The 24,607-nt window shown below is 42.8% G+C and overlaps 2 protein-coding genes across 10 annotated transcripts in view; one reads left to right on the top strand and one right to left on the bottom strand.

The window, feature by feature from the left end:
• Positions 1-21,995, top strand: part of pld6 (phospholipase D family, member 6) — a 41,897-nt gene extending 19,902 nt beyond the window's left edge. Inside the window, exons 1-3 of one of the 2 annotated variants that reach the window (XR_010966819.1) lie at positions 1,027-1,173; positions 2,253-2,460; positions 21,708-21,783. Coding sequence is in view for 1 of the 2 variants with exons in the window: in XM_068002983.1 (XP_067859084.1) it covers positions 21,708-21,877 (170 nt within the window). In the remaining variant the exon portion in view is untranslated. Of the gene's footprint in view, positions 1-1,026; positions 1,174-2,252; positions 2,461-21,707 lie in introns of those variants that run through there. The other variant, XM_068002983.1, reaches the window with a different exon arrangement.
• Positions 1-24,607, bottom strand: part of LOC137340498 (myosin phosphatase Rho-interacting protein-like) — a 131,280-nt gene that overhangs the window by 12,075 nt on the left and 94,598 nt on the right. For 3 of the 8 annotated variants that reach the window (XM_068002973.1, XM_068002974.1, XM_068002975.1), the window contains 12 exons: positions 19,463-19,604; positions 18,279-18,395; positions 17,827-17,883; positions 16,627-16,695; positions 15,661-15,750; positions 14,095-14,204; positions 9,130-9,694; positions 6,922-7,038; positions 2,214-6,104; positions 1,008-1,155; positions 738-855; positions 7-166 (listed from right to left, as the gene is read on the bottom strand). In XM_068002973.1, coding sequence (XP_067859074.1) covers positions 7-166; positions 738-855; positions 1,008-1,155; positions 2,214-6,104; positions 6,922-7,038; positions 9,130-9,694; positions 14,095-14,204; positions 15,661-15,750; positions 16,627-16,695; positions 17,827-17,883; positions 18,279-18,395; positions 19,463-19,604 — 5,584 coding nt within the window. Of the gene's footprint in view, positions 1-6; positions 167-737; positions 856-1,007; positions 1,156-2,213; positions 6,105-6,921; positions 7,039-9,129; positions 9,695-14,094; positions 14,205-15,660; positions 15,751-16,626; positions 16,696-17,826; positions 17,884-18,278; positions 18,396-19,462; positions 19,605-22,754; positions 23,066-24,607 lie in introns of those variants that run through there. The other 5 variants (XM_068002980.1, XM_068002981.1, XM_068002978.1 and 2 more) reach the window with 4 other exon arrangements.

Below are 24,607 nucleotides of genomic sequence, written 5' to 3'. Positions count from 1 at the left end.
TGTTACCTGGTTGTGAGCATTTAGCTCCTGATTCTCGCGCTGACACTGCCGAAGTGCCTGCCGTTCGGCCTCTAATGCTTGAGCCAGGTGAGCGTTTTCCAAACACTTGTGAGAGTACTGCTCCGACAGAACCTGCAGCTCCCGCTGGACGGAGCCCATCTCCTCTCTGTCAAACAGAGCAAAGAACCAAGTGATCAGTGCGCGGACAGTCAGATTAAAAATAAAAGCAACCAGATATAAAAGATGTGATTCTCACATATATAGTGATCTTTTTTACTTTGGTCATTATGGGGTTAAGAATCTTTATCTTTCTGAATCATGATTCTGAGATCTGAAAATTGACCTTTTAAGGTGAGGATGCTAAGTTTACAGATAGTCTGAAAACCTTGTACACCATAGTATAAAGCAGTAAACACAGTGTCTTACTCTAAGGAATGTGTACAATATAAAATCTAAAGATGTGAAAGAGCAGCCTGGGTACCCAGTAAGCGCTCCAACATCTTTCAGTTTATTGGCGGCATCAAGCTCCAGGTTGGACACAAGAACCTGACACCAGGGCCGTCTGAAGTTGACAAAACCAGAGTACTCACACCGGATTAGTGAGTGTTACTGTAACTAAGACTGGTCCATTGTTTTCACCACTACAGCAAATTGTGAATGTTGTACAAGTAGAGCCCAGTGGCACTGAGAGTACATTGCTACTGACTTGTAAGTGCATGCATGAGTGAAAAGCTTACTTGTGCTGTTTGCCCAGTGCCTCTATATCTGCATTCGTACCACTGATCCGAGACCGGTGGGATTTCTCCAACTCTCGCTTCAGCTCCTCCCTGTGGGCATTCTTCATTGCTTCAATAGCTACAAATAGACAGCAAGGCATAATTCTCATGATGTAGTTACACATTACAAACAATTAAGAATTTTGGATTTAATATCATGTTGATTCAAAAATATAATCCAGATCCGGATAGGAATGAACTATCTTTTGCTTTAAAACTGTATCTGTTTACCAGCTATGGTTGCAGCAGTTTCCTCAGCCAGTAAGCGATCTTTCTCCTGCTGTAATTTCTCTAGTTCTCGCTGGTGCTGTCTCTGCAACTCCTCGATCACCTTCTGATGGGATTCCTCCATCGCTGTGAAACCACGCTCACAGGTTGCCTATGGGAATGGAAACAGGTTTGTTCACACTGCATCGCATCCTTTTACCGAGAGATGACTTCAGTCTCAATCAGCAAAACCCAGCAGTAAGAAATGTTTGTCTTAATCTCAATTTAGCATTTCATGGGCTTCCCTGATGGTTCAGTGGGGACTTGCACCACTTATTGTGTGGCATGAACCATTAGGACCATGGAGGTCCCAGGTTCAGTTCCCAGTCTATGTTGAGTTAGGTGATCTCAGTCAGAACAGTATTCGGGTGGTAGACTTGGCATCAATACCCCTGAACTGCGAAAGAGGGAAAAAAATCATCCATGGCTCCTGTTAACCATCTAGTGACCCATTGTGAAAAGTGCTGATGTCAGGTGAGCAAGCAACTGGGGTTGGCTGTGATGCACACAACAGATGAATAGTCAATCCACATGCACTTTGCTCACTCATGAAAACTGGGTAACTTGGGACAAGGGGAAAATGTTTTTTTTAAATGTACAAAATCTTATCATAACTGGTTTGCGATGGCGAAGGTATTTGTAAGATATTTGAGCATTAGATACTGATTGGAGGATGATATGGAATCAGAAAAATTAAGTCGAGAATGATGGGCAAAGAGAGAGAGACCTTCAGCCAAGAGCCTAGGTGAATTAGTACTTAAATGTATGAAAGCTCCAGAAGTGAAAAAGTCCTTTAAGTTGTGTTGTGAAAGTTTAGAAGCTGCAATAAAATTTCCAAGTGACGTGGGCATGACACTGCACCCCTTTAGTGGGTTTATCAATAACTAAATTTGAACAGGATAGTCGCATCCCGTTTCTCTATAGGTTATAGCAAAACACCCCACTCACTCACTATATGGTAGGATCCTAAGAGCAGTTTAACAGAAGGTGATTCAGTGAAATGTTTCTGGGCATCTCCTGATGAGATCATGTGTGAGAGAATCTGGCCTATCTAATTGGATGGTTCAAATTTGAACAGCCCGTCAGAATGTAATTACCACAAATGAGGCTGTCTGATTGGATATTACAAGTTATGGAGCATAATGTGTTAATGTTAATTTATGCAGAAACCTTCAGATTGTCAAAATCTCTCTGGTATTTTTCCCTTAGATCTGTAGTGGTTCCCTCTAGGTGCTTCTGCCCCAGTTCATCACGCATCATGTCCATTTGGGTCTCCAGCTCCTGGATCCGTTCATGCAGCACAGTCATGGAATCCAGCTCCGCCTGCTTCTTAACTTGTAGTGAATCTCCACCATCCTCCTGGGCTCTGCACAGACTACCTGGCTCATCGTGGCAGTCACTGTTTTGCATCAGAAAGGTCTGGTAAAATATCATTTCTGAATTTTCACTGTGATGTTCCAGAGATTCTTCTAACTGTCTAATCTTTTCCTCATATTGGACACATAAATTGTGCTTTTCCTCTTGATGCATCCTTAAAAGCTCTTGTATCTTGTCTTGTAAACTTTCTTCTAATTTCTTTATTTGCTCTCTGTGCTTTTGTTCCTGATTCTGATCAGCCGTTCTTTGTTTCAGCATCTCTTCCATATTATTCAGTTTGCTACTTAATTCTAGCTGGTACCTTGTTTCTGTCTGAAGGAGATCATGCTTGTGTCTTTCTTCCATTTCTTGTAGTTCCTTTTGTGTCAGTTCTAATTCTGAGTCCTGCAGAAAGGCCTGTCTCCTAAGGGCCTCATTTTCTTTTTCAAGCCCTGCAAGTGCGAGTGTGTAATCATGCCATTCCTTCTGAAGTATCTCTTCGTACTTTACCCGTACTGACGCAAGGTTCTTTGCGTGCTGTTGGCACAAAGAGTCTATATTACCACACAAATCTTTATATATTTTGAGCTCTTTATCATACTCTGTTCTCATTCTACAGACCACATATGTAATCTGAGCTTGAATCATAGCTTCTTGCACTAACACAGATGCATAATTATTGATGTTTCGCATATAGATATAGGAAGACAGCACTTGAGAGACCTCCAGCAGCTTCTGACAAACGTCACTAGCTTTCTCAAAACTTGGAGTCTGCAAATCTTCGGATAATTGCTGAAGAACCGTAGCTCGTTTCTTTAGTTGATCAGCTAATTCTTCTCTGACTGTTCCCGAAAAATCCCATTCCAATTTATTCTCAGAGAGTTGTTTATTCAACTGCTTATCAACAATATTTAAAGCCAGGCTCCGGGCCTCTTCCCTTTTGATTTGTTCTGCATATGAAATAAGCTCTGGCTGGTTCACGTTCGCTATCTTTCTCTCAGGGTCGGTCGGGTTTTCAAGTTCCCCCAAAAGCTGCTGCATGGCATTGTTGAGCTCTACAGTCTTGGAAGCTATTAGAACTTCTCTCAACATATTCTCCTTCTGTTCGATTTCCCGTTGAGCATTCTGAATACCTTCTTCAAGTTTTCCAACTTTTGCACTGAAGGACTCTTGTATCTTTTGCACTGTGAATGCTAGCTCTCCTTTAAGTGATGCACTATCAGCTGCCCCACTGGCAAACTCATTAACAAAACCAACATCACCATCTTCCCTTTTTTCTTCAGCATTTCCTTCTGGTTGGATGTTCTTCCTCAACTTCTCTACTTCTGTCCAGAATTCTCCTTCTGAAATGATTTTTCTCAGTAAGATGTCTGCAAAGCCTGCAGGGTTTTTTGGTTCCCGGACCTTGTCTAAGTCAGGAAATGCTGATGACAACATCTCAGCTTCTTTACTGAGGCTTTCTAAACTCCGTACAACATCACTGTCTTTACTTTGCAAAGCTTGAGCCATTTTTTCAAGAATTAGGGCTTCAAAAGCTAGTTTCTCAGCAAAGAGTTTTAGCTTGTCTTCATCTGAAGTCTCCTGGTGCTGAGAAAGTTCCTTCTCCCTCGCCAACAGAAACTGTCCCTGGAATAGCACAGTCCCGTCAGCCGTGCTACAGTGCATCTGGTCCTGGGCTTCTTGCAGCTCTTTGTGCTGCTGCTGTAAGAATCTCTCCATCTGTTCCAAGCAATGCAAAGCATCAGCCAAGCTACTTTCCATTTCTAACAAGCTACAAAGCTGCACTTTGTTTGCCTCTGTCTTATCCCTAAGAAGGCACTGAACATTTTGCTTACAGGTACCTATCAGTGAACAGACTTGGCCATACTTCAGCTGCACCAACCCTAATTGGCTGCAGGTATCTTGGACTAGTTTCCACCTCTGTGTTTTTTCCACTTGAAGCTGCATTGTCAATGTGTCAATTTTAGATAAACTATTCCGGAGCTCCATTTCACTTGTCACCAACTTAGAATAATATTCCATCAAATTTTCTAAATTTCTACCTTGCTGCTCTTCCAACTTAAGAGTTACATCTTTTTTTTCTTCAGTAGCATGAAATTTGTTTTCCAGCGAATGAACAATGGAAAAACACTTTTCTGCTCCATCTCCTCCAGGTTCACAGTATGCTGGTGGATCTGACAAGGTGCTTTCTTTGGAAAGGGACCCACCCTGGCTGATATCTGAAGATGTGTTGCTGACCCACAGTTTTTCTGTTCTGTCATCAGGACTGTACCGTTGACAATGTATACTGGAGAACCTTATTCTTTGCCTTTTAGGGAAGGACGAACTATAGGCTTCTGTCTCGACCTCAACATTTTCTATAAGTCGTGGCTTTGTTTCCCTGGCCTGATAGTCTGAAGACTCCAGTTGAGTTTTTAATTTTTTTATAGACTCCATGGACTCTTTATATTGTTGCTCTCGAATGTTTTCAGAAACTTTGAGTTCCTCTTTAAGTTTGTCATTTTCTAGCTCAAACTCCTCATTTCCAAGCTGTAATGTATTTAATTTTTGCTCTAGTTCAATAATTCGACATTTGGCAATGTTTAACATATACTGCAAATCTTCTTTACCACTCACACTATTTGTGTTGGAACTAGCAGAGCACAGTTTCTGCAACGCTGCCTCTCTGGCCTGCAGTTTCTTCTCTGCCTCCTCTAGGCTGCTCCCCAGAGCAGTCAGCTTAACGAGGGCTTCATTAAGTTTTCTGTTTTTTGTCATGATAAGGTTCTCGTATACCTCCCTGGCTTCCTTCAGTTCTACACTTTTATCTTCCAACATTTTCTGAGTTAGCTGAAACATGTCAGCTAACTTTTCGTATGAGTGCTCCAGATTGTGAAAGTCAGTCTGCTGGCTCCGTAGTTTGCCAGTCTCACTGTCAGCTTCTACCAATTGATTAACCAGCTCCTCACATCTACACTTCAGCTTTTCTCTCTCTTTACTGAGCTCTTTAAGATGTTGTGACAAAGTCTGAATGGTTATTTCCCTCTCCTCCAGTTGGTGCATAATCTGGCCGTTCTCCATTGTATGTGCTGGCCGTTCTATCTTCAGACGTTCCAGCTGTTGCCTGTCCTTATACTGCATGAGCTTTTCTTCCGTATCCCTCATGTTTTGCCTTTGGCTCTCCTCTTCCTCATTTTGTTTTAAGTCTTCATGGTTTCTATGGAACCTTTCCTGTTCCCTGGCACTGAGTTGACTGCTGATGTCACACAATCTGTTCTGGACTTCTTTCTGGAAACCTCTTTGCAAAGCCTGTTGCTTTTCCAGATCCTCGAGAGTCTGAATTTTCTCTAAATTTTCTGCAACATGTGGCCTGTCCTCACTATCCTTTAATTGGAGTTTCGTCGTTCTCTCTTTCTGTCTCCATTTCTTCCGTTGCTCTTGGATCTTCTGTTTTTCAGTCCCTAGTTCCTTCTTTTGTTTGGTCAGTGCTTGCTCATTACCCGTCCCTTCTGCCACAGTGCAATTTATTTGTCCCTGCAGCTTCTGTATTTCCACCCCCTGCTTGCGGATTATATCATTTGCTTCATCGTAGCTCTGTTTTAAAGTCTGCACCTGCTGACTGGCATGGGTTTGATGCTGGCATTGAGTTTTGAGCTCGTTTTGGAGATCTCGGTTTAGTTTTTGGAGTCTTTGCCAAGCTGACGACGGTGAGGGTGCTTCCTTTGACTTTAAAAGATGATGGGAGATTAGTTAATAACACTCTTTGCTCCAGATACTGAGTGTCACACCTCTGGCCACACTGGATCAGGAAAAGTATTGCTGGTCTCGCGTTATAGGTTAGTCCATATTAGTCCTTTTCCATGTTACATGGCTTTGCATCACCTCCCTGCCTGGATCCAATAACAAGTTGCTTGGTAATTGGAACGGTGAGTGCAAGAACAGCTGGGGATAAATATTCTGATTTCTGGAGAAAATTCAGATCGAGACAAATCCACCAACTATTGCAAGGATTTTGAAATGCACAAAACACAGAAACAATAAGAGTCAAACATAGGCATGCAAAACTCTCTCAGCACCAAAGCCATGCAAGGATAAAGGACGTGGGGAAAAAGAAACAGACACATGAGCCAAGATATATCTTCTTTCAGCTGTGCTGTCCTGTCCTGATAGCAAAGGCCAGAGATGTGACTCTCAGTTGTAACCCCAAAAATGTTAGTTTTTGTGCCACATACCAACATGCAAATAGAGCACAAAATAAACCAGATATACGTTAGTAAAAATTAACACTATTGGAGCGGTGTGCTGCATGTATTGTAACACACAATGTGTTACTGGGGTTTAACACACCTGTGTATATTTATAATTATACAAATGTAGAACTTTTCTCAGGTATGATATTCTTCAATTAAATCAAGTGCTACAACTGATTATTTAAATACAGGAATGCAACTATGGTGAGCACAGGATTTTGTAACATTAACACGCCCAATCTGATCGATCACAGTCCTGAATGATGTAGCATCATGGCTATCCTTTTGCTTACCTGCAGAACATAGCCATCCCGTGCATTGTGCTCCCTCTCCAGAGCTGCCCTCAGCTGCCCCTGCAACTCTCTGTTTTGTTCATGCAGCCTGGAGAGCTCCTGCTGTGACTGCTCCAACTGTGGAGATAAAAAGCACAACTAAAGGAAACAGTTACAGCTTCCTACAGAATCACAGCTCTTTATAGGGGTGCTAGATAACAGAACAAAGTTAACAGCTTCTTATAGGGGATAGATAACCGGGAAAAGAATTACAGCTCTTTCTAGAGGCACTAGATAAAGAGAACAAAGTTACAGATTCAGGAGGCTGACAGAGTGAATTTTTACTGAGGAAAGAAAATTGACTTGAACAGGATTTCAGCACTGAGACAGAATGGGACTGAATCTGCAAGACCAAGCAGCTAAGTCTGTGCATACTTACTCTAGTTTTGAGAGGATTTAAGTAAGCTGTACAAGCAAGAGGCAGTTGAGTTACAAGGGGCCAGCAGAGTGAGTATAAAACATTTGGTATGAACTAGGGTTCAGCATTGAATTGCTGCTGGCTTGAAATTATTTCAATTATTTGAGTTTCTGAGTCCTTTGAGTCCATTTATTATAGAGAGACAGTGTAATGCAGAACTTGCATCACATGTGAGTTTCTGGAAATTGAGTGTCCAGGATAACCACATGTATAAGATGTGTCTCCAGGTAAACTCACTCGAGCTCAAATTTGCTGAACATGAGAAACAATTGGAGAAATTCTACATTATATGGGAGCAGGAAGTTTCTAGAACACACATTGCCGGAGGTGGTCACCCTGCAGATAGAAAGGAATAGTGAGGCAGAGGAAGTGAAGTGGGTCACCATTTGCTGAGGGGAGAGGAGGACCAGGTGGAGGAAGTTCAGGAAACGCTTCGGGGTCTGAAGCAGTCTAATAGGTATATAGTGCTTGACACACATGACACAGAAAGGAAATCACGAGCAATGCCCATGGCACTGTGGAGCAAGTGGTTACCCAAAAATGGGGGTAGTTAAGTGCAGGAATGTAGTGGTAGTGGGTGACTAGATAGTGAGAGGACTAGACAATCACTTATGTAACTAAACATAATTCCCAAATGCAGAGTTGCTTCCCAAGTCCAATATAAGGGGCATAAATGAGCAAGTACACCTCTTGGAAATGGACAGGGATCAGCTGGAAGTTGTGGTTCAAGTCAGAACCAATGACGCAGGAAAGAATAGCACTCAGGCCCTACAGAGCTCCAGGAGGTAGAAGGTAGATTGAGAAGTAGGACGTCAAAGGTTTTAACTTCAGCAGTATTATCAGTGCCGTAGTACAGGAACAGCCAGATTAGGGAAGTAAATGTGTGGCTCGAAATGTGGTGTTGGAAGGAAGAGTTTGGATTCTTGGGACACTGGGGCAGGAGTAAGGTGCACTGACAGGACAGCCTACACTTGAACAGAGTTAGAACCAATAGCCTCGCTGGGAGGTTAATTAGGAGGTGTGGAGCGAAATAATGGGAATAGTTGGAGGGCCGAAAACAAAGTATAGGGATAAAAAGGATGGTGTGGTTAGTTGTGTTCCACCTGGGTCTGTGTTGGGGCTGTTCTTATTTAATATATACACAAATATATGGATTTAGTAATTGAGGGAACAATATCAAAATTTGCTGAATACACCAAAGTGGGGGATATAGCAAATTGTGACAAAGATTGTGAAAGACTGTATGCGACAGATGCAGTTGAATGTAGAAAAATGTGAATTATATTTTGGAAGTCAAAATAGGGAAATTAAGTAGTCCTTAAATGGTAAGATTTTAAGTGGACCTTGGTGTCTAGATACACAGTTCATTAAAGGGGGCTGCGGAAGCAGGTAATACCATAAAACAGGAATCCTTAGTTTCTCCAGACACAGAATACAAAAGCAAGCGGGCAAGCTTGAACTTGTACAAAACCTTACCTTAGTTAGGCGGCAGTTGGAGTATTACGTACAATTTTGGGCACTCTATTATAGGGGGATATGAAAGCAATGAAAATGGTGCAGTGTACATTCAGAAAGATGTTATCATTGGTGAGGGGTTAGAGATATGAAGAGAGACTTGTGAAGTTAGGTCTGAGAAGGTTAGGGATGGCCTTTTCTCATTCAAAGCTTTCTTTAAATACTCAATGATAAATTGAAAAATCAGCTGCAAAATCTCTAAGACCTCCCAACTCGCATGGTTGGTTCTTCCTTACCTCCTTGTCCAGCATTAATGCCAAGTCCTGGACAGGAGATCTTCCTTCACTGGAGGTCTGCGCAGTGAGGATAGGAACTTGTTTTTCCTCACGCAGTGGTGTACATTCCACTTGCTGCCATCGATGCTCAATTTCAACGTGAACGTTCTTAGGTCCTGGGGATATGGAAGTTGTGGTGGCCCCATCCACCTCCATCCTGTTCACATTATCGTAACCCGGTGAAAAAGAAACATTAGTTGTCTCAAATCGTTTGCGTCTCTCCTCTCGCCGGCGGGCACGGTCCCTTTCCAGTTCCCGAGAGTCTGTTTCAGAATTAGTCGTGGTCCTGAGGTACAGGGTAGTAGGTCTGCGGACATACCCTCCGCTGGGCCGCTGTTGCGACGGACGAAACTCCGCCCAGTCAAATGTTTTTGAGCGCCCTTCTTTTCTTCGCTCTCGAGCCCTGCTTTTCTTATGTTCAGCTTCTAAACCAGCTCCATCTGTCGAGGTGGCTGCTGGTTTTCCTCCATTTACTGATACACCTTCAAACAGAGTTCTTACTTTCAGCTTCTCCTCTGGCAGGCTCCTGTTAGAAAGCAAAGAAAAAAAAAATTACAGCCATCAGTGGATTAAATGCATCTCCTCACATCCCAATGATTTAGCAACTCTCTTCTAGATTGTCCATTGCTCTTTTAAACCTCCTTTTTTGACTATTATCTCCCATCCCACAGAAAAGCTGGGATATGGTTCCATGGGTTTGAGAAACCCTTCTGTACCATATAGTGACTAGATACCATTCGTCATAGTATTTAGACACCATGGGAGGGAGGGCGGGCTGGCAGGCTATTCCATCTGGATTGGGGGAGGGGGGGAAAATAACATCCAGGCCTGCTCCACAGACACAAACTTTCTAGGTTGAGTCACTGGAATGTAATCAGTAGCAGGAATGCTGGCTGATTTTCTTTCCTTTCCCAACCCAGAGGCGCTGAGGCCAACTGTAGTGTTCTTACCACAGCCCTGGTACTGTTACATTTTATCCTAAGTTATGGCTCAATTTGCTACAAGCTGTAGACTAGCTTGAAGGAGCAAATGATAATGAGGCACTGGGTACTGCAGATGCTGAAAGCGGGCATCATGTTTCTTGTGAAAACTTTGTACCATGATCCACAGGACAAGGTGGCCAATAATGACAGATTTGTTGGCTTTTGTTAAGCTGATTCCAAATTGAATGGACATATTGGTACAAGCTCCACTGGACTAATACAACAACAACAAATTGCATTCATATAGCACCTTTAATTTAGAAAAACATCCCAAGGTGCTTTAGAGGCTTAAGGAAAAAATATGGACATCAGAGGGGTCACCAAAAGCATGGTTGAAGAGGTGGGTTTTAAGGAGGATCTTAAAGGTGAGGGAGGTCGAGAGGCAGAGGCGTTTAGGGAGGGAATTCCAGAGCATGGGGTATAGGAGGAGGGTGAAGGGAAGAGGGATGCACGAGGCCAGAGTCAGAATGGAGAGTTTGAGGAGGGGGTAGGGTGGGGAGAGTGGAGGTTGTAGTGCTGGAGAAGGCTCCAGAGATAGGGAGGGGTAATGCCATGGAGGCATTTAAACACGAAGATGAGAATTTTAAATTTGAGGCATTAGAGATCCAGAAGCCAGTGTAGGTCAGCAAGAACAGGGGTGATGGGTGACTGGCAAATAGTGCAGGATAGCTAGAGGAGTCAAGAGAGGTGGTGGAGAGGTTGAGTTTCGTGTCATCAGTGTACATCTGGAAGCTGACCCCATGGCTGAAGATGATTTTGCCAAGGGACAGCCTGTAGATGAGGAAGAGTAGAGGACCAAGTATAGATCCTTGGAGAATTCCCAAGATGGCAGTGCAGGGGTGGGAAGAGAAACCATTGGTAGAAATGCTCTGGCTACGATTGGATAGATAAGATTGGAACCAAGTGAGACCAGTCCCTCTGAGCTGGACAATGGAGGAGAGGCATTGGAGGAGGATGATGCAGTTAACTGTGTCAAAGGCTGCAGAGTGATTGAGGAGGGATAATGTACCACGATCACAGTCACAGAGAATGTCCTTTATGATTTTGTTTTGGGCTGTTTTGGTGCTATGGGAGAGGCAAAAACCTGATTAGAGAGATTCAAAAAGGGAGCTGCAGGAGAGAGGGGCATGGATCTGGAAGGCAACAACACACTCAAGAGGAACTCAACATACTGGAGAGGAAAAGGAGGTTGGAGATGGTGCAATGACTTGCAATGAACATGAATACGTATATGACGCATGCTGCCAATCATAAACAGCAAACACCATGAAATACGACAGAGACAGACCATGGTTCCAACCTTGGCTTCAGCACAGACATTTTCAGAGGAAAGCTCTTCCTGTGTTGCATTAAAAGAAAATTAGAGATTCATAAACAGCTGCAGAACTAGAAGCACGGATCGATTAAAAGCAGACATTGAAATACAGGATGGCAGTACAAACGAGGAAAGGGCCTGTTATGTTTGTCACACCCATTTTAACATGTGTAATAGTTCTGTGCCACACAAGTCAGCACATTCTTTGAACTGAGCTCCCAATTTTGCCAGGTCACCTGAGAAGTGCAATAAGCATTCATGAAGTTATAGAAGTTGCTGTTGACTTCTCAAATTATCCATTACCTTGAAAGTTCTGGTCTAACCCATGATTGATAGTGTGATTTTTGGTATGACTATTCTACGAGTGATCTTGTTGCCTATCTTACGGCCTCAGGAACTCTGCTCAAACACTTTGATGAGCCATTTGCATTGCTGTGAGCATCTCCAAAGCCTTTGACAGAGACAGTCACCATAACTTCTGAACAAGCTCCCACTAAAGCTATGTTGTTCATGGCTATCAAGCTTCCTCTCAAATCACTCTGTGCTGTTGTCAATGGATCATCCTCTGACACTTTTTCCTTTAACTCAGAGGTTTCTCAGAACTCTGTCCTTCCCTCTTCATATCATTGAACTTTTTTTTAATTCATTCATAGGATGTGGGCGTCGCTGGCAAAGCCAGCATTTATTGCCCATCCCTAATTGCCCTCGAGAAGGTGGTGGTGAGCCACCTTCTTGAACCGCTGCAGTCGGGTGGTGAAGGTACTCCCACAGTGCTGTTGCGTAAAGAGTTCCAGGATTTTGACCCGGCGACAATATATTTCTAAGTCTGGATGGTGTGTAACTTGGAGGGGAACGTCCAGGTTGTGGTGTTCCCTGGCGCCTGCTGCCCTTGTCCTTCTAGGTGGTAGAGGTCGCGGGTTTGGGAGGTGCTATCAAAGAAGCCTTGGCGAGTTGCTGCAGTGCATCCTGTGGATGGTACACGCTGCAGCCACAGTGCGTCGATTGTAGAGGGAGTGAATGTTTAAGGTGGTGGATGGTGGTGGAATCAAGCGGGCTGCTTTGTCCTGGATGGTGTTGAGCTTCTTGAGTGTTGTTGGAGCTGCACTCATCCATGCAAGTGGAGAGTATTCCATCACACTCCTGACTTGTGCCTTGTAGATAGTGGAAAGGCCTTAGGGAGTCAGGAGGTGAGTCACTCACCGCAGAATACCCATCCTCTGACCTGCTCTTGTAGCTACAGTATTTATGTGGCTGGCCCAGTTAAGTTTCTGGTCAGTGGTGACCCCCAGGATGTTGATGGTGAGGGATTCGGCGATGGTAATGCCATTGAATGTCAAGGGAGGGGGGGCGCGATTAGACTCTCTCTTGTTGGAGATGGTCATTGCCTGGCACTTGTGTCGAGCGAATGTTACTTGCCATTTATCAGCCCAACCTGGATGTTGTCCAGGTCTTGCTGCATGCGGGCACGGACTGCTTCATTATCTGAGGGGTTATGAATGGAACTCAATACTGTGCAATCATCAGCAAATATCCCCACTTCTGACCAAATAATGGAGAGAAGGTCATTGTTGAAGCAGCTGAAGATAGTTGGGCCTCGGACACTATCCTGAGGAACTCCTGCAGCAATGTCCTGGGGCTGAGATGATTGGCCTCCAACAACCACCACCATCTTCCTTTGTGCTAGGTATGACTCCAGCCACTGGAGAGTTTTCCCCGATTCCCAATGACTTCAATTTTACTAGGGCTCCTCGATGCCACACTCGGTCAAATGCTGCCTTGATGTCAAGGGAGTTACTCTCACCTCACCTCTGGAATTCAGCTCTTTTGTCCATGTTTGGACCAAGGCTGTAATAAGGTCTGGAGCTCAGTGGTCCTGGTGGAACCCAAACTGAGCATCAGTGAGCAGGTTATTGGTAAGTGCCGCTTCTCAGCACTGTTGACAATATCTTCCATCACTTTGCTTATCATGCAGCATATCCATTCTTTTGCTAATGAATCCACTCTACATTCATCAACTTCCTTCAGAACACTTGCCCTTGGTGCTCATAACCTTCAAGCCTTCTGCTATCTCCTACATCTAGATCTCCTCCATGTCACCATTTCCCAAATGGTCTTCCCTCAGATCACTTGCTTGTCCTGTTTCATAACCCAGAAGCAAATCAAGCACTGCATTCTTCCCTGTTGTGTATGCAACATATTTCTTGATTTAGCTTGCCGTCTCTTTTTACCTTTGCTGCCTGTACTATGGGCCTTGGCTCTTCACCAATGTTTCTCAATTAAAGACAATGAGAAGTTTTTCACAGTGACATGGGGAAAAAAGCAGAAGTTCCCCCCATTAGATATGTCCACTGATGATAAAGTGGCCCAGCCTGCAAGCAGCTCATTTTGAGGCTGGGGTACGGTATGTGGCAGAGGATGAAGGTTAGGTTAGACGGTAATCATCAGGGTATAATCATTCGGGATTAACTCCATTACTGTATCACTGCCTCTTTACGATGGTGATTTACTGCATCAGAATCAGTTTAATTGCTTTGGTTTAATTTAAGACAGTCACTGAAGACTGCACAGCTGCCAATGTATATCAGATATTATGTGACAGTCACTCACCCACACAACCTAGGTACCTACCTGGTCACATCTGGTGTAGTGGCAGGCCGCACAGTTTTCATTATCGCCTGGATCCAGTTCCTGCGAATCCCTGATGTCATGGCAGACAGTATGTACGCCTTTGCTTTTGTCTAGATCACAGGCCATAAGAAAGCAGATGCACTAAATACAGTGCGACAGAAAATACAAACACAGGACAGGAACTGTACAGCAATCAGCGTTAGAGAGGACACATAACAGAGAAAACTGATAACTGGGAATGAATTACAAACTGGAATCTAATCAAGGGTTTGGTTGGGTTATATATAGAACAACTAGGAGTGCGTTATAGGCTGGACTTTCAGTTAGGGGCTCAGATGGTTTATATGTAAAATAATGGATAACTGGGAGTGAATTATAGACTGGAATCTAATTTAGGGGTTCAGATGGTTTATATGTAAAATAACTGTTACCTCAGAGTGAATTATAGGCTGCAATCTAATTGAGGGATTTGGATGATCTCAAACAGCAAGAACAAAGCTTGCCTGTTTCAAACCATCTTCTGAATTCCTCAATTATTCCTGGTCATCTGTTGCTACTTTAGTCATGAATAAAATTGGGGAATCTTTCCACTCAAGGATAAGGAATATTGGCACCTACCAATGAAAGATGTCTACATCAAAAATTCAACAAGTATTAGGATTGACTGAGATAGCAGGGACGCAGCACATACAATCCTGGGCTACAGAGTGAATGAGATAATTTTATGTTCACCTAATGACCTGACAGTTTGGCAGATCCTAGAAGGTTAAAACACTAAATTATTTCAAAAAAAAATTAGTGAACAGTGATGATATTTAAGGTGATGAATGGACAACAGAATATTTTCCAATTTTACACCCAGAGTTAACATCAAAACACTTCCAGGTCAGGCACAGCATCAGTCAGATGCAGAGTACGGCTCCTGCTGCACTGTTCCATTGAGCATGTCCAAGTGAGGTACAGCACAGACTAAAGGCAAAGTAAAGCTCTTTTTATACCCCAGCCTTGGAAGAATTCTTGTCTATTGTAGCATCTTTGATATCTGAAATTATTCCTCTGACAAAGATTGCCTCTTTAATGTCAAATTAGGTACAGTTTTGTGTTGTGGCTCGCATCCACTAGAAACTGCGTAGCGACTCACCCCAAACTTATTTCATGCAATAATCTTATAGCTGCTTTAAGAAGTAACTCTCAACCCAATAAAACTAATAAAAACCCTACAGTGTTTTTGATCCATGAGCTGAGGTGACAAACGAATCCCTGAACAACTATTTATCCAGAGACTGAGGAAGAAGTCTGTGAAAATTTAAAGAAGGATTTTAAAGTCATTGAGCTCAATGTTTAGGGAGGGGCAAGCGGTCCAAACACAGCCATTACTGATAGGAACCTAAAGCCATTGAGTCCCCAAATTACTGTGGCAACACGCACACAAACCCCAGTCAGCCTGCTGAGCAATAAAAGCTCCTGACTCAGTCCCATAAAAGCTTGAAATATCTTAGTATATGGATGATTTTCTCTCTCATGGATTTATTCTAGAATATAATTTCAAACGAAATCTATACTTACATGGATCTGAAATCCATAGTTCCTCTGCACTTCGTATTCAGTCACATCGTAGCAGCTACTTAAATCAATCTCCCCATCCAAATCAACTGCCTGTAGAGACAAAGATGGAGAAACTCGTGCAAGGTACAGAAAGAGCTCAGTTGCAGCCAAAACCAATTAAATAACACAATTCAGTACAGTTGGATCTTGAAAACCCAATCAAATCTGGAGTGCATGACTTGGACTTGCAAACCCATGAATGGTTTCTTAGGTGGTACTGGGACAATATACAATTAATACCTGGCTGCAGTGTGTATACTGCTGGACACTGGATTCTGTTGGCTGTATTGTATGGACACACTCATGTGACTCACACTGTAACCAATGCTGTAAATGCAGCTTAACACATCCCTTAGAGTCCAAGTAAATGTACTTCTACTGTAACAGCAACACTGTCACTAAAAAACAATAAAGCCACACTCACAAGAGTCAATCTACCCTTATTGGTGTTAAGCACAGCCTTGCCTACCAGTTGGAACTATGCACCATCCCTATGGTACTGAGCCATGCAGACCAGAATTCCCTAGTTTGGTCCAAACGCCGTGTTGAGTTAGTGGATCTCAGCTGCTGTAGTGAAAGAAATGCTTCAATTGTCCTCAGTGTCTGTAGGTTAGAGAGGAGCAATTTAGCCAGGATTCCCACTCCTGCTGGAATGTTCACGTGTGGACAACAGGAGTAAATAGGATTGGGCCTAAGTGCAATGCCCTCTTTGGTTGAAAACCATGCTGGCTGTCACTGTCTGGCAGTACACGTTAAGAATGCCACTTAGGGTGGTACTGTTGGGCTCCGACATAAGTCAGTGCCTTCAAGAAAGGAAGAGTAAAGGGAGAAAGCAAGGGCTGTGGCTGAAAAAAAACAATACCGCCTTAAACATCAGTGTCATCCTATCAACCTGCCCAGTCTGCAAGGCCATGCTGTGACACTCACCTCCTCTGCTGCAGAATCCCTGTAATACTTTAGAACCTGGTCAATTAGAACAAACCAATGCTTCTTCCACTGAAAGAAAAGAGAACATGTCACTGATACTCTCTTACTGGCACGCCTTTCCTAGCAGCTCTCACTGATACCCCACCCTTCTCATCTTTCATTTCATGCTATAATGTTCCTGTGCAGGAAACTGTTCCGTATCACACAGCACTGGGTATGGGCAACTGTCCCTGTCTTCATCACTACTGAAGCACTGCTTTCAAATTTTACTTTATGATTTTATACCAATATTAGAAATAGGTAGAGAATTAGAGATGCAGTGGGCAGGAGGGAACAGGAGCAGTCACAGGTTTGAAAATACAATAGCACCAGCTCTCAAAGGATTAATAACAGTCAGCACACTTCAAAGTAATTAATTGTAAGTGAAGTGCTTTGAGATGTTTCTAAGAGAGGTGATAAAGTGGTGTATGAATACAAGTCTTTCTAGTTACAAATCAATCTGGGTTTCCTACAAAACCTATAGAATATGGCACCCATCACTAGATTCCAAACCCTGACTGCAAAAACTGAATATAGGATCAAGGCATGGATGAGTGTACTCAACATGGAAGCTTTACTCAACATTTAACCCAAGCTGTAGCTGACCTGGGAGCGCTTGATGAGCCATTGGGATCCCAAATGTGACACCAATGAGTGCAAAACTTTGACACAAACTATAAATTAAAAAAAAGGAAGATAGAAGGCAGTGTGGAACAGAGTGTACATGATGAGGGAAAAAGCAGTTTAATTTTGAAATGCTTTGCAAATAGCCCTCCAGTCTTCAAATGGTTCACTGCCAGCTACATAAATCTGGAGGAAGCAGTTAAATATATGAGAATAAAATACCAGGCCCAAGGTGATTGAGATGGTGCACTGAAATCATAAAGCAGCATTTTTGAAGGGCCATTTTGTGTATTTAAAACAGATTTGATTTGATGCAATAATACCATGGCATTTTGGTGGGGGGGGGGGGCAATTATTAGAAATGTTGGAAAGACAACTATGCCAAACAGCTTCATCTGTGCTGCATATATTAAAGAAAACCCTGAAGATTTGATGCAGATGGAGCTGCAATTGACACGTGCCAATGGGTGCTTGTGGCAAGGTCCTTCGAATAGAGACAAGGAAACTGTTATCACACTTTCAGTGCCAGTTTCTTACCTGACCGTCTGCAGAGAGTTTTGTCATCCAGCCTTTCTTAAAATTCAGCAGGTCTGGCTAAAAGGAGAAAATAACGAGAGATGAGAGACTGGAGCATAACTAATAAAGAACATTTAAAAACTGCGAGCCAAAAGGAAACTGTGCCACATTCTGAGAGCAAGAACAGGTGGAGGCAGGCACTGAGAACCATACAATGAGAGCAGGAGGACACAAAGACATGCAGCAAGAGCCGGATACAGCAGAGACATGCACCCACGGACAGCAACAGAATGGCGAGACCAGCTTGAATCCTTTGCTGCAAGTTGCCATTACGATTGATCCTTTCACTTGCACCCCCGAAGCCGTGCTCTCCTTCCTCCAGCATGTCCCCCACTACCTGTAGTTCTTGCACTTTGCCTATATCTCCCCTTTCCCTATCCTCCCAATCCCGAATTTGTTGGTTGTCTCCTTACTGTCACTGCTGATTCAGTTGCTCTCCTGTCCAATGATTTCGCCCTGCGATACTGTGGAAGGGGCACTGCAGAAACATCTGGAGCAGAGCTGATCTGGTCTGACTCAGACATAAAATCCTATGGTAGTAATCAGAAGATAACCAAAGGTCAGTGATTTATTAGAACTATCTGTTTAAAACACAGCTATTTCAATACTGAAATCAATACCAGACTAATCTGAAAGTACATTTCATCTGTAGACTTTAAGCCAAACATTTTGCACATTGTTTGGGGTGTGAGTTTCAGAAAGGGTCCTTTTGTAGCTCGACTGACAGGTTGAAAAGGAAATGGACTTGGGAATGATCACATCCTGAAAATATCTGATCAGTGTGAGGCAGGTATCAAGACAAAATCGGTTACTGGGTGCATATAGAGGGTATTGGCCTACAAGTCCTAACAAGTTATATGGACATTGTACAGACCAATAGCGAGATCAATTCATAGACCAGTTAGTCTTGAAAGGATTGGGCTAATCCGGGACTGTCCTCATGGATTTGCAAAGAGTAGGCTGTACTAAACCTTGGGGAAAGAGCAGGAGAATAGGACTGAGTGCCCAACTCTTTCAGAGAGCCAGCATAGATGCGATGAGGCGAATGGCCTCCTTCTGTGCAGTGAAATGTTATAATTCTAAAGTAATTTTGATTGAATTTTTTGAAGAAATCACAAAGCAGGCAGATGAAGGGTATTCAGTAGATGTTGCATGAATGGATTTCAGAAGGCATTTGATGAGGTGCCACATTTGGGAAGCATGGTATTAATGCAGTGTAGCTGTATGGATCAAGGGATTTTATACATATTGACATTGAGTAGAAAAGCAAGGTAGTTATATTGAATTTGTACAAAATTATTTTTGCCATAGTTGAAGTATTGCATGCAGTTCTGGTACCTCATTATATAAAGGATATTAGGAGAAATGGAAGAGATACAGTGAAGATTCACTAGAACAATACCAAGAATGTGAGCTTATGGTCTAAGAAAAATAGGCAATTTTTTTCCATTGGAGCAAAGATGATTAAGGAGGATCTAGTAGAGGTTTTTAAAATTATGAAAGGTTTGAGATGGTAACTCATGAAAGATTGCTTCCCATGGTTAGCAAATAGGTAATAAGGGGGCATAGACTAGGAACTATCACTAGATAAGCTTACTCTTTTCCTTGGATAGGACCTCTTCTCACTTCGTCCTTGACGTGTTTTGTTGCAAATGTTAGACTCAGTAGAGGAACTGGACTCCATCTGCTGGGCGCTCTCAATCTCCAGTGCCTCAAACTGCTCAATAACCTGTGACCTCCTACAAGGAAACAACGGGAAGTATGATCACATGACACATCCATAGCGAGCAAGTATTCTCACACTTTAAGTGATGAAGGCAGTACAACTTTCAAATCATTCAACTTCTTTACAGCTGCAATAATACCATGTGGCATTTTGGGGGGTGGAGGGGGCAAGTATTAGAAATATTGGAAAGACAACAATGCCAAACAGCTTCATCTGTGCTGCATATATTAAAGGAAACCCTGAAGATCCAGCAAGACTGGTCAAATTTGAAACCCATCCATGTTGCTATTAGTCAGAATCCAGATACCTGAAGTTTAGTACTATTCTACTGCTGGTCAACTATAATGTCACTGTTTTTATTTTCGATCTTTTATTTATGGAGGGTTGGACAATTTTTTTGAATGAGAGTTGGTTGCATCTCTGATCACACGGCATCAACGTACTTAACATTAAAAACAAATTAGATAAACTATGCACCAAATGACTCACTAGCAGTACATGAACTCAGAGTTCATGTAATATAGGCTGTGTCCTTACCTGGCTACTACGTAACTCACTGATGCACTGGGTAACATGAGGTTTTGTTACTCGAGGACATAAAATCTACTGCAGCTTCATTTACGTTAGAATGTAATGCCTTCAACGTTAGTTGAGATTTTAAATGATGTTATTTATATGTGGAATCAACAGCATTATGGGAAAAGACAGAATTAAACACAGTTAATTTCTGAGCATGTTAAATATCACCTACTGCACAGTTAAGAGTACTACACTGTTCTCTCAGCCAGTTTCAGGAGCTTGATTTACTCCAAGATTTACTGCTGTACTCTGCAGTATGATGATTCACTGCAGGATTTAATGTATGATTTAATGTTTCCAGTGTGTTTGAAGTATAAATTCATTTGTTAAATAAATGGGATATTTATTAGTGAGAAACCTTGATAAAAGGCCAAAGCCCAGATACCCAGAGCTCAAGAGTATGAGATAAATCAGGAAATGGTGATTAATTGACACCATATTTTAAAAATCTGTAGATTGTGGGAGGAAGGGAAACCTTAGGGAAGTAAGGAACTGCAGTTTTGAGGTCCTGGGAAAAAATAATTGAAGTAGGAGTCAGTACGAGTCTCATGAGGCAAGTTTGTCCTGTGCTTGCAGCTCCCACTGACAAAGGCCATTTAACCCATTGTGCCTGTACTGGCTTTCTGAAAGAGGCAGCCACTTAGTCCCATTCCCCTATCCTTTCCCCATACCTTTTAATTTTTTTTCTCAATTATTTATCCACTTCCCCTTTAAAAGCTAATATTAATTTGCTTCCAGTAATGCTTCTCGTAGGGCATTCCATGTTTTAACAATCGTGCGTAAAAAAAAAAATTTCCTGACCTCTCCCTTTTTTTTGATGGCTTTCCTAACTAACTCACATCTTTTAAATATTAACTTTATCCCATATTGTGAGGCTTTCAATGTGGCTCTGTACTTATGGTTTGCTTATGTTATTTGGGAATGATGTATTTTTCATGCTGATAGACAATCACTGGCCGAGATCCCAATATCTAACTGGAACTGAGTGGTGGTTATTTGCAGTGATAACGTAATGTCTAAGTCAGCTGACTGCTCCTGATATTCAATCAGATGCCATGTGACCTGCAGATAAAGAAGGGCTGAAACATTTACTGCAGGGGTTTGTTATTCTGCTCACAGGGTTCCATACCTTTTAGTTTCAAAATGTAAAATGATAGCAGCTTGTTTAAAAGACAAGGAGAGATTAAGGCCTTTAAATAGGCCTCCTGGGATTGTAGCGAGGTATTCTCTGGATCAATACGTGAAACTCAGTGCCCCTGTTTTTGGGAACTGTTCATCTGTACTTTTTAAATGGATTGACAAGAAAGGTGATAAAGTATCACATCCCCAGCTGACACGAGCTATAGTAACTGCCCTTACTTATTAATTGTGAACAAAGTGCACAGCAACTGAAAGCTGCCAAGCAGCCCACGTATGAATGCAGACTGACTGGCTAACGAGTGTGCCACAGTGGACTAGTCTTAACTGGTGATTTATGGCAATTTCAAAACAAAGCAAAATTATTAATTGTAAAATGAAGGTTTGATTTCTTTGCTAGGAAGCAGGCAGAATCAGTCCTCTAGAATCTGCAATCAAACGGATGCGTGGCAGAGAGCAGGCGACAATGCTGGACATACAGCTAAGAGCAGATTAGCGGCAACACCTGGAAGAGAGCACTGGACAATCAGAAATGAATCAGGAAAAGAAAAAACATCAATAAATCATTAACTGTCCCCACTGGAGGTTATTCAACAGGTTCTGTAAATCACCTGTCTATGTAAAATATTGAAGGACTAGGGCTCAGCCCTGTCAACTCCTTCTAATTAAACCAAAACAGGAACTGAAATGGTAACCAGTTAAATTTTGGACATAGCCAGAGAGTAAATAAACTACGTCACAGAAGTTCCACTATCAACTTTATCGGTGACATTCTCAAAGATGTCAAAGAGGAGTTTCAGACAAGAAGTCTTAACACCCCTTTCACTCGTGTGTGACTTTCCCTCCCCCCACAATTTCTTGTTCTCTCTCTCTCTCTCTCTCTCTCTCCCCATTTCATATTTCTCCATCTGGACTTTTGTCTGTCTCTCCTCTTTCACTTCACAGAAGAATGAGAATTCTTCTCATTCACTTGTACCCCTCTCTCTTTCACTTATGTACATCTCTCTCTCTGCCTTCTATCAGTCTTGTCTTTCTATTCGTTTGCTTCTTTTCACTCTTACATTTTTTCACTTTCTAATTTTCTCTTTCCACTATTCTGTGTTTACTTCACCCCTGTTCATTTCTGCAACAATGGCAGGGAAAGAAAACAACTTCAAGACACAGGTGAGTTAGAGGCAGCAGTATTAGGATTTTGGTGGGTGGGAGTAATATTGGGATTTAGACGGGGGAGTAGGTTAAAGGCAGCAACATCGTTGGCGACTGCATCCAGGGTATAGTGGGAAGGATGCTTTCATACATCTTCTGTGAAGGTATAGTCCACTGGGAGAACAAGGATGCTGCACCCTCAAGCTCAGCCTTTTCAGATTCTGGGTCAGTCATTGCTCCAACCTCCCACCCTAAGTCCCAGCACACAGCCACAGATAAGTGAAGTAAGATGAGCACTCACCTCTGTAAAATTCACTGGCACAAACGGCTGATCTGCTGCTGGGTCATAAGAACTATGAAAACGTACATACAAGTGCTGCTCACTTTCTCAAGAGTGCACTGGAGTAACATAAGCTGGCCACCTTCTGCAGCTTGGCCTCCTCCTTCGGTGAGGACCTGCAGTATTATGGATCCCTTAGACTGGTTGCAGTTGAAAGACAGTAGAATTGCAGGGAGTGGGAGGTGATTTCTGTTGCTGACTACACTCTGATGTTTTTAAAATTCTCGGAACTTACCACATCAGATGTTTCTGCCAATGGGAGGGATCAGAGAGCAGAGCTCTACGGACCAGATAAGATTGAAAAGTTGGCCAAGAGTTAAGGTGGCACCACCCACGATTAGCATTCCACAACTTGTTTGGCAAGGGTAGGATCTGAACAAAGGACCTTGGTGTGGGAGTGCAAGACTCTACAGTAGGTAGTGCCAGGCTCCTTCACATCACCATAATGCCTCCCAGTAAATAAACCAAGAACACCGATAAAGTCTGTATGCATGGACCAGGCTATCCCTGAATCCCAGGCAGCAGGCACAGGCTTATGTAGGGAGGAGAAATAACAAGATGGCATGTGAGCGTGAGCACGCACTAAGCGACATATACAGAGCCAGATACACAGATATGTAAACACAGAGACAGATGCATGCTCACACCTATGCACATAGCCTGCGACACAAACACAAGCACCGAGCTACATACTCAGAGACAGGCAGACACGGAGCCAAACACATGTAGGAACAGAACTAGGCCATTCAGCACCTTGAGCCGGTTCCACCATTCAATTAGATCATGGCGGATCTATACCTCAACTCCATCTACCCGCCTTTGCTCATATCCTCGTTACCCTTACCAACAAAAATCTATCAATCTCAGTCTTGAAAGTTTTAATTGACCCCCAGCATCCACAACCTTTTGAGGGAAGCGTTTTCCAGATTTCTACTACCCTTTGCGTGAAGAAGTGCTTCCTGATTTCACTCCTGTGCCCTGGCTCTAATTTTAAGATTATGTCTCCTTAATCTGCTCAGAGTTAGAGCCACACATACAGAGGAAGGTATTCATACACAAATAATCAATTAGATTTAAATGGAAAGTCAGGTTCAATGTTCAACAACTGTTCAAAGTCAATGCTGCCGAAAGTAGCACAAGACTGGATCGTCATACGATGTACATTAACTACCACAAGCTAATCATTGCCATCTCTCAGGCTTACTGTATGTACCTGAGGGCAGCGGCCTTTCCGTTTTCAATGCTGGGAAAAACAGGAGTTGTGCTGTTACTCATTCTGATGTCATTTTTTGAAAATAATGCTCCACTCCCTCCACCATCGGCACACCGTGGCTGCAGTGTGTACTATCTACTGAGTGCATTGCAGCAACTCACCGAGATTTCTTTGGCAGCATCTCCCAACCCGTGACCTCCACCACCTAGAAGGACAAGGGCAACAGGTGCATGGGAACACCATCACCTACAAGTTTCCCTCTAAATCACACACCTTGGAGATATATCGGCCGTTCTTTCATTATCGCTGAGCCAAAATCCTGGAACTCCCTATCTAACAGCACTGTGGAAGAACCTTCACAACATGAACTGCAGTGGTTCAAGAATGCAGGCCGCCACCACCACCTTCTCAAGGGTAACTAAGGATGGGCAATAAATGCTGGCCTTGCCAACGACACCCATATGCAGAGAATGAATATATATATATAAAAAAAACTTTCTTAATCTTATTACTGGAGATCAGTTAGCTATATTAAGAATAAAGCAGCTCACAATGTAAATACAGCTGTAATACTATCCAACACCACACAGGGGCAACAAAT

Source organism: Heptranchias perlo, chromosome 22, assembly GCF_035084215.1.
Source record: "Heptranchias perlo isolate sHepPer1 chromosome 22, sHepPer1.hap1, whole genome shotgun sequence".
Classification (NCBI taxonomy): Eukaryota; Metazoa; Chordata; class Chondrichthyes; order Hexanchiformes; family Hexanchidae; genus Heptranchias; species Heptranchias perlo.
Note: the sequence above shows the minus strand (reverse complement) of the source record. Positions and strands in the feature narration are given on the sequence as shown.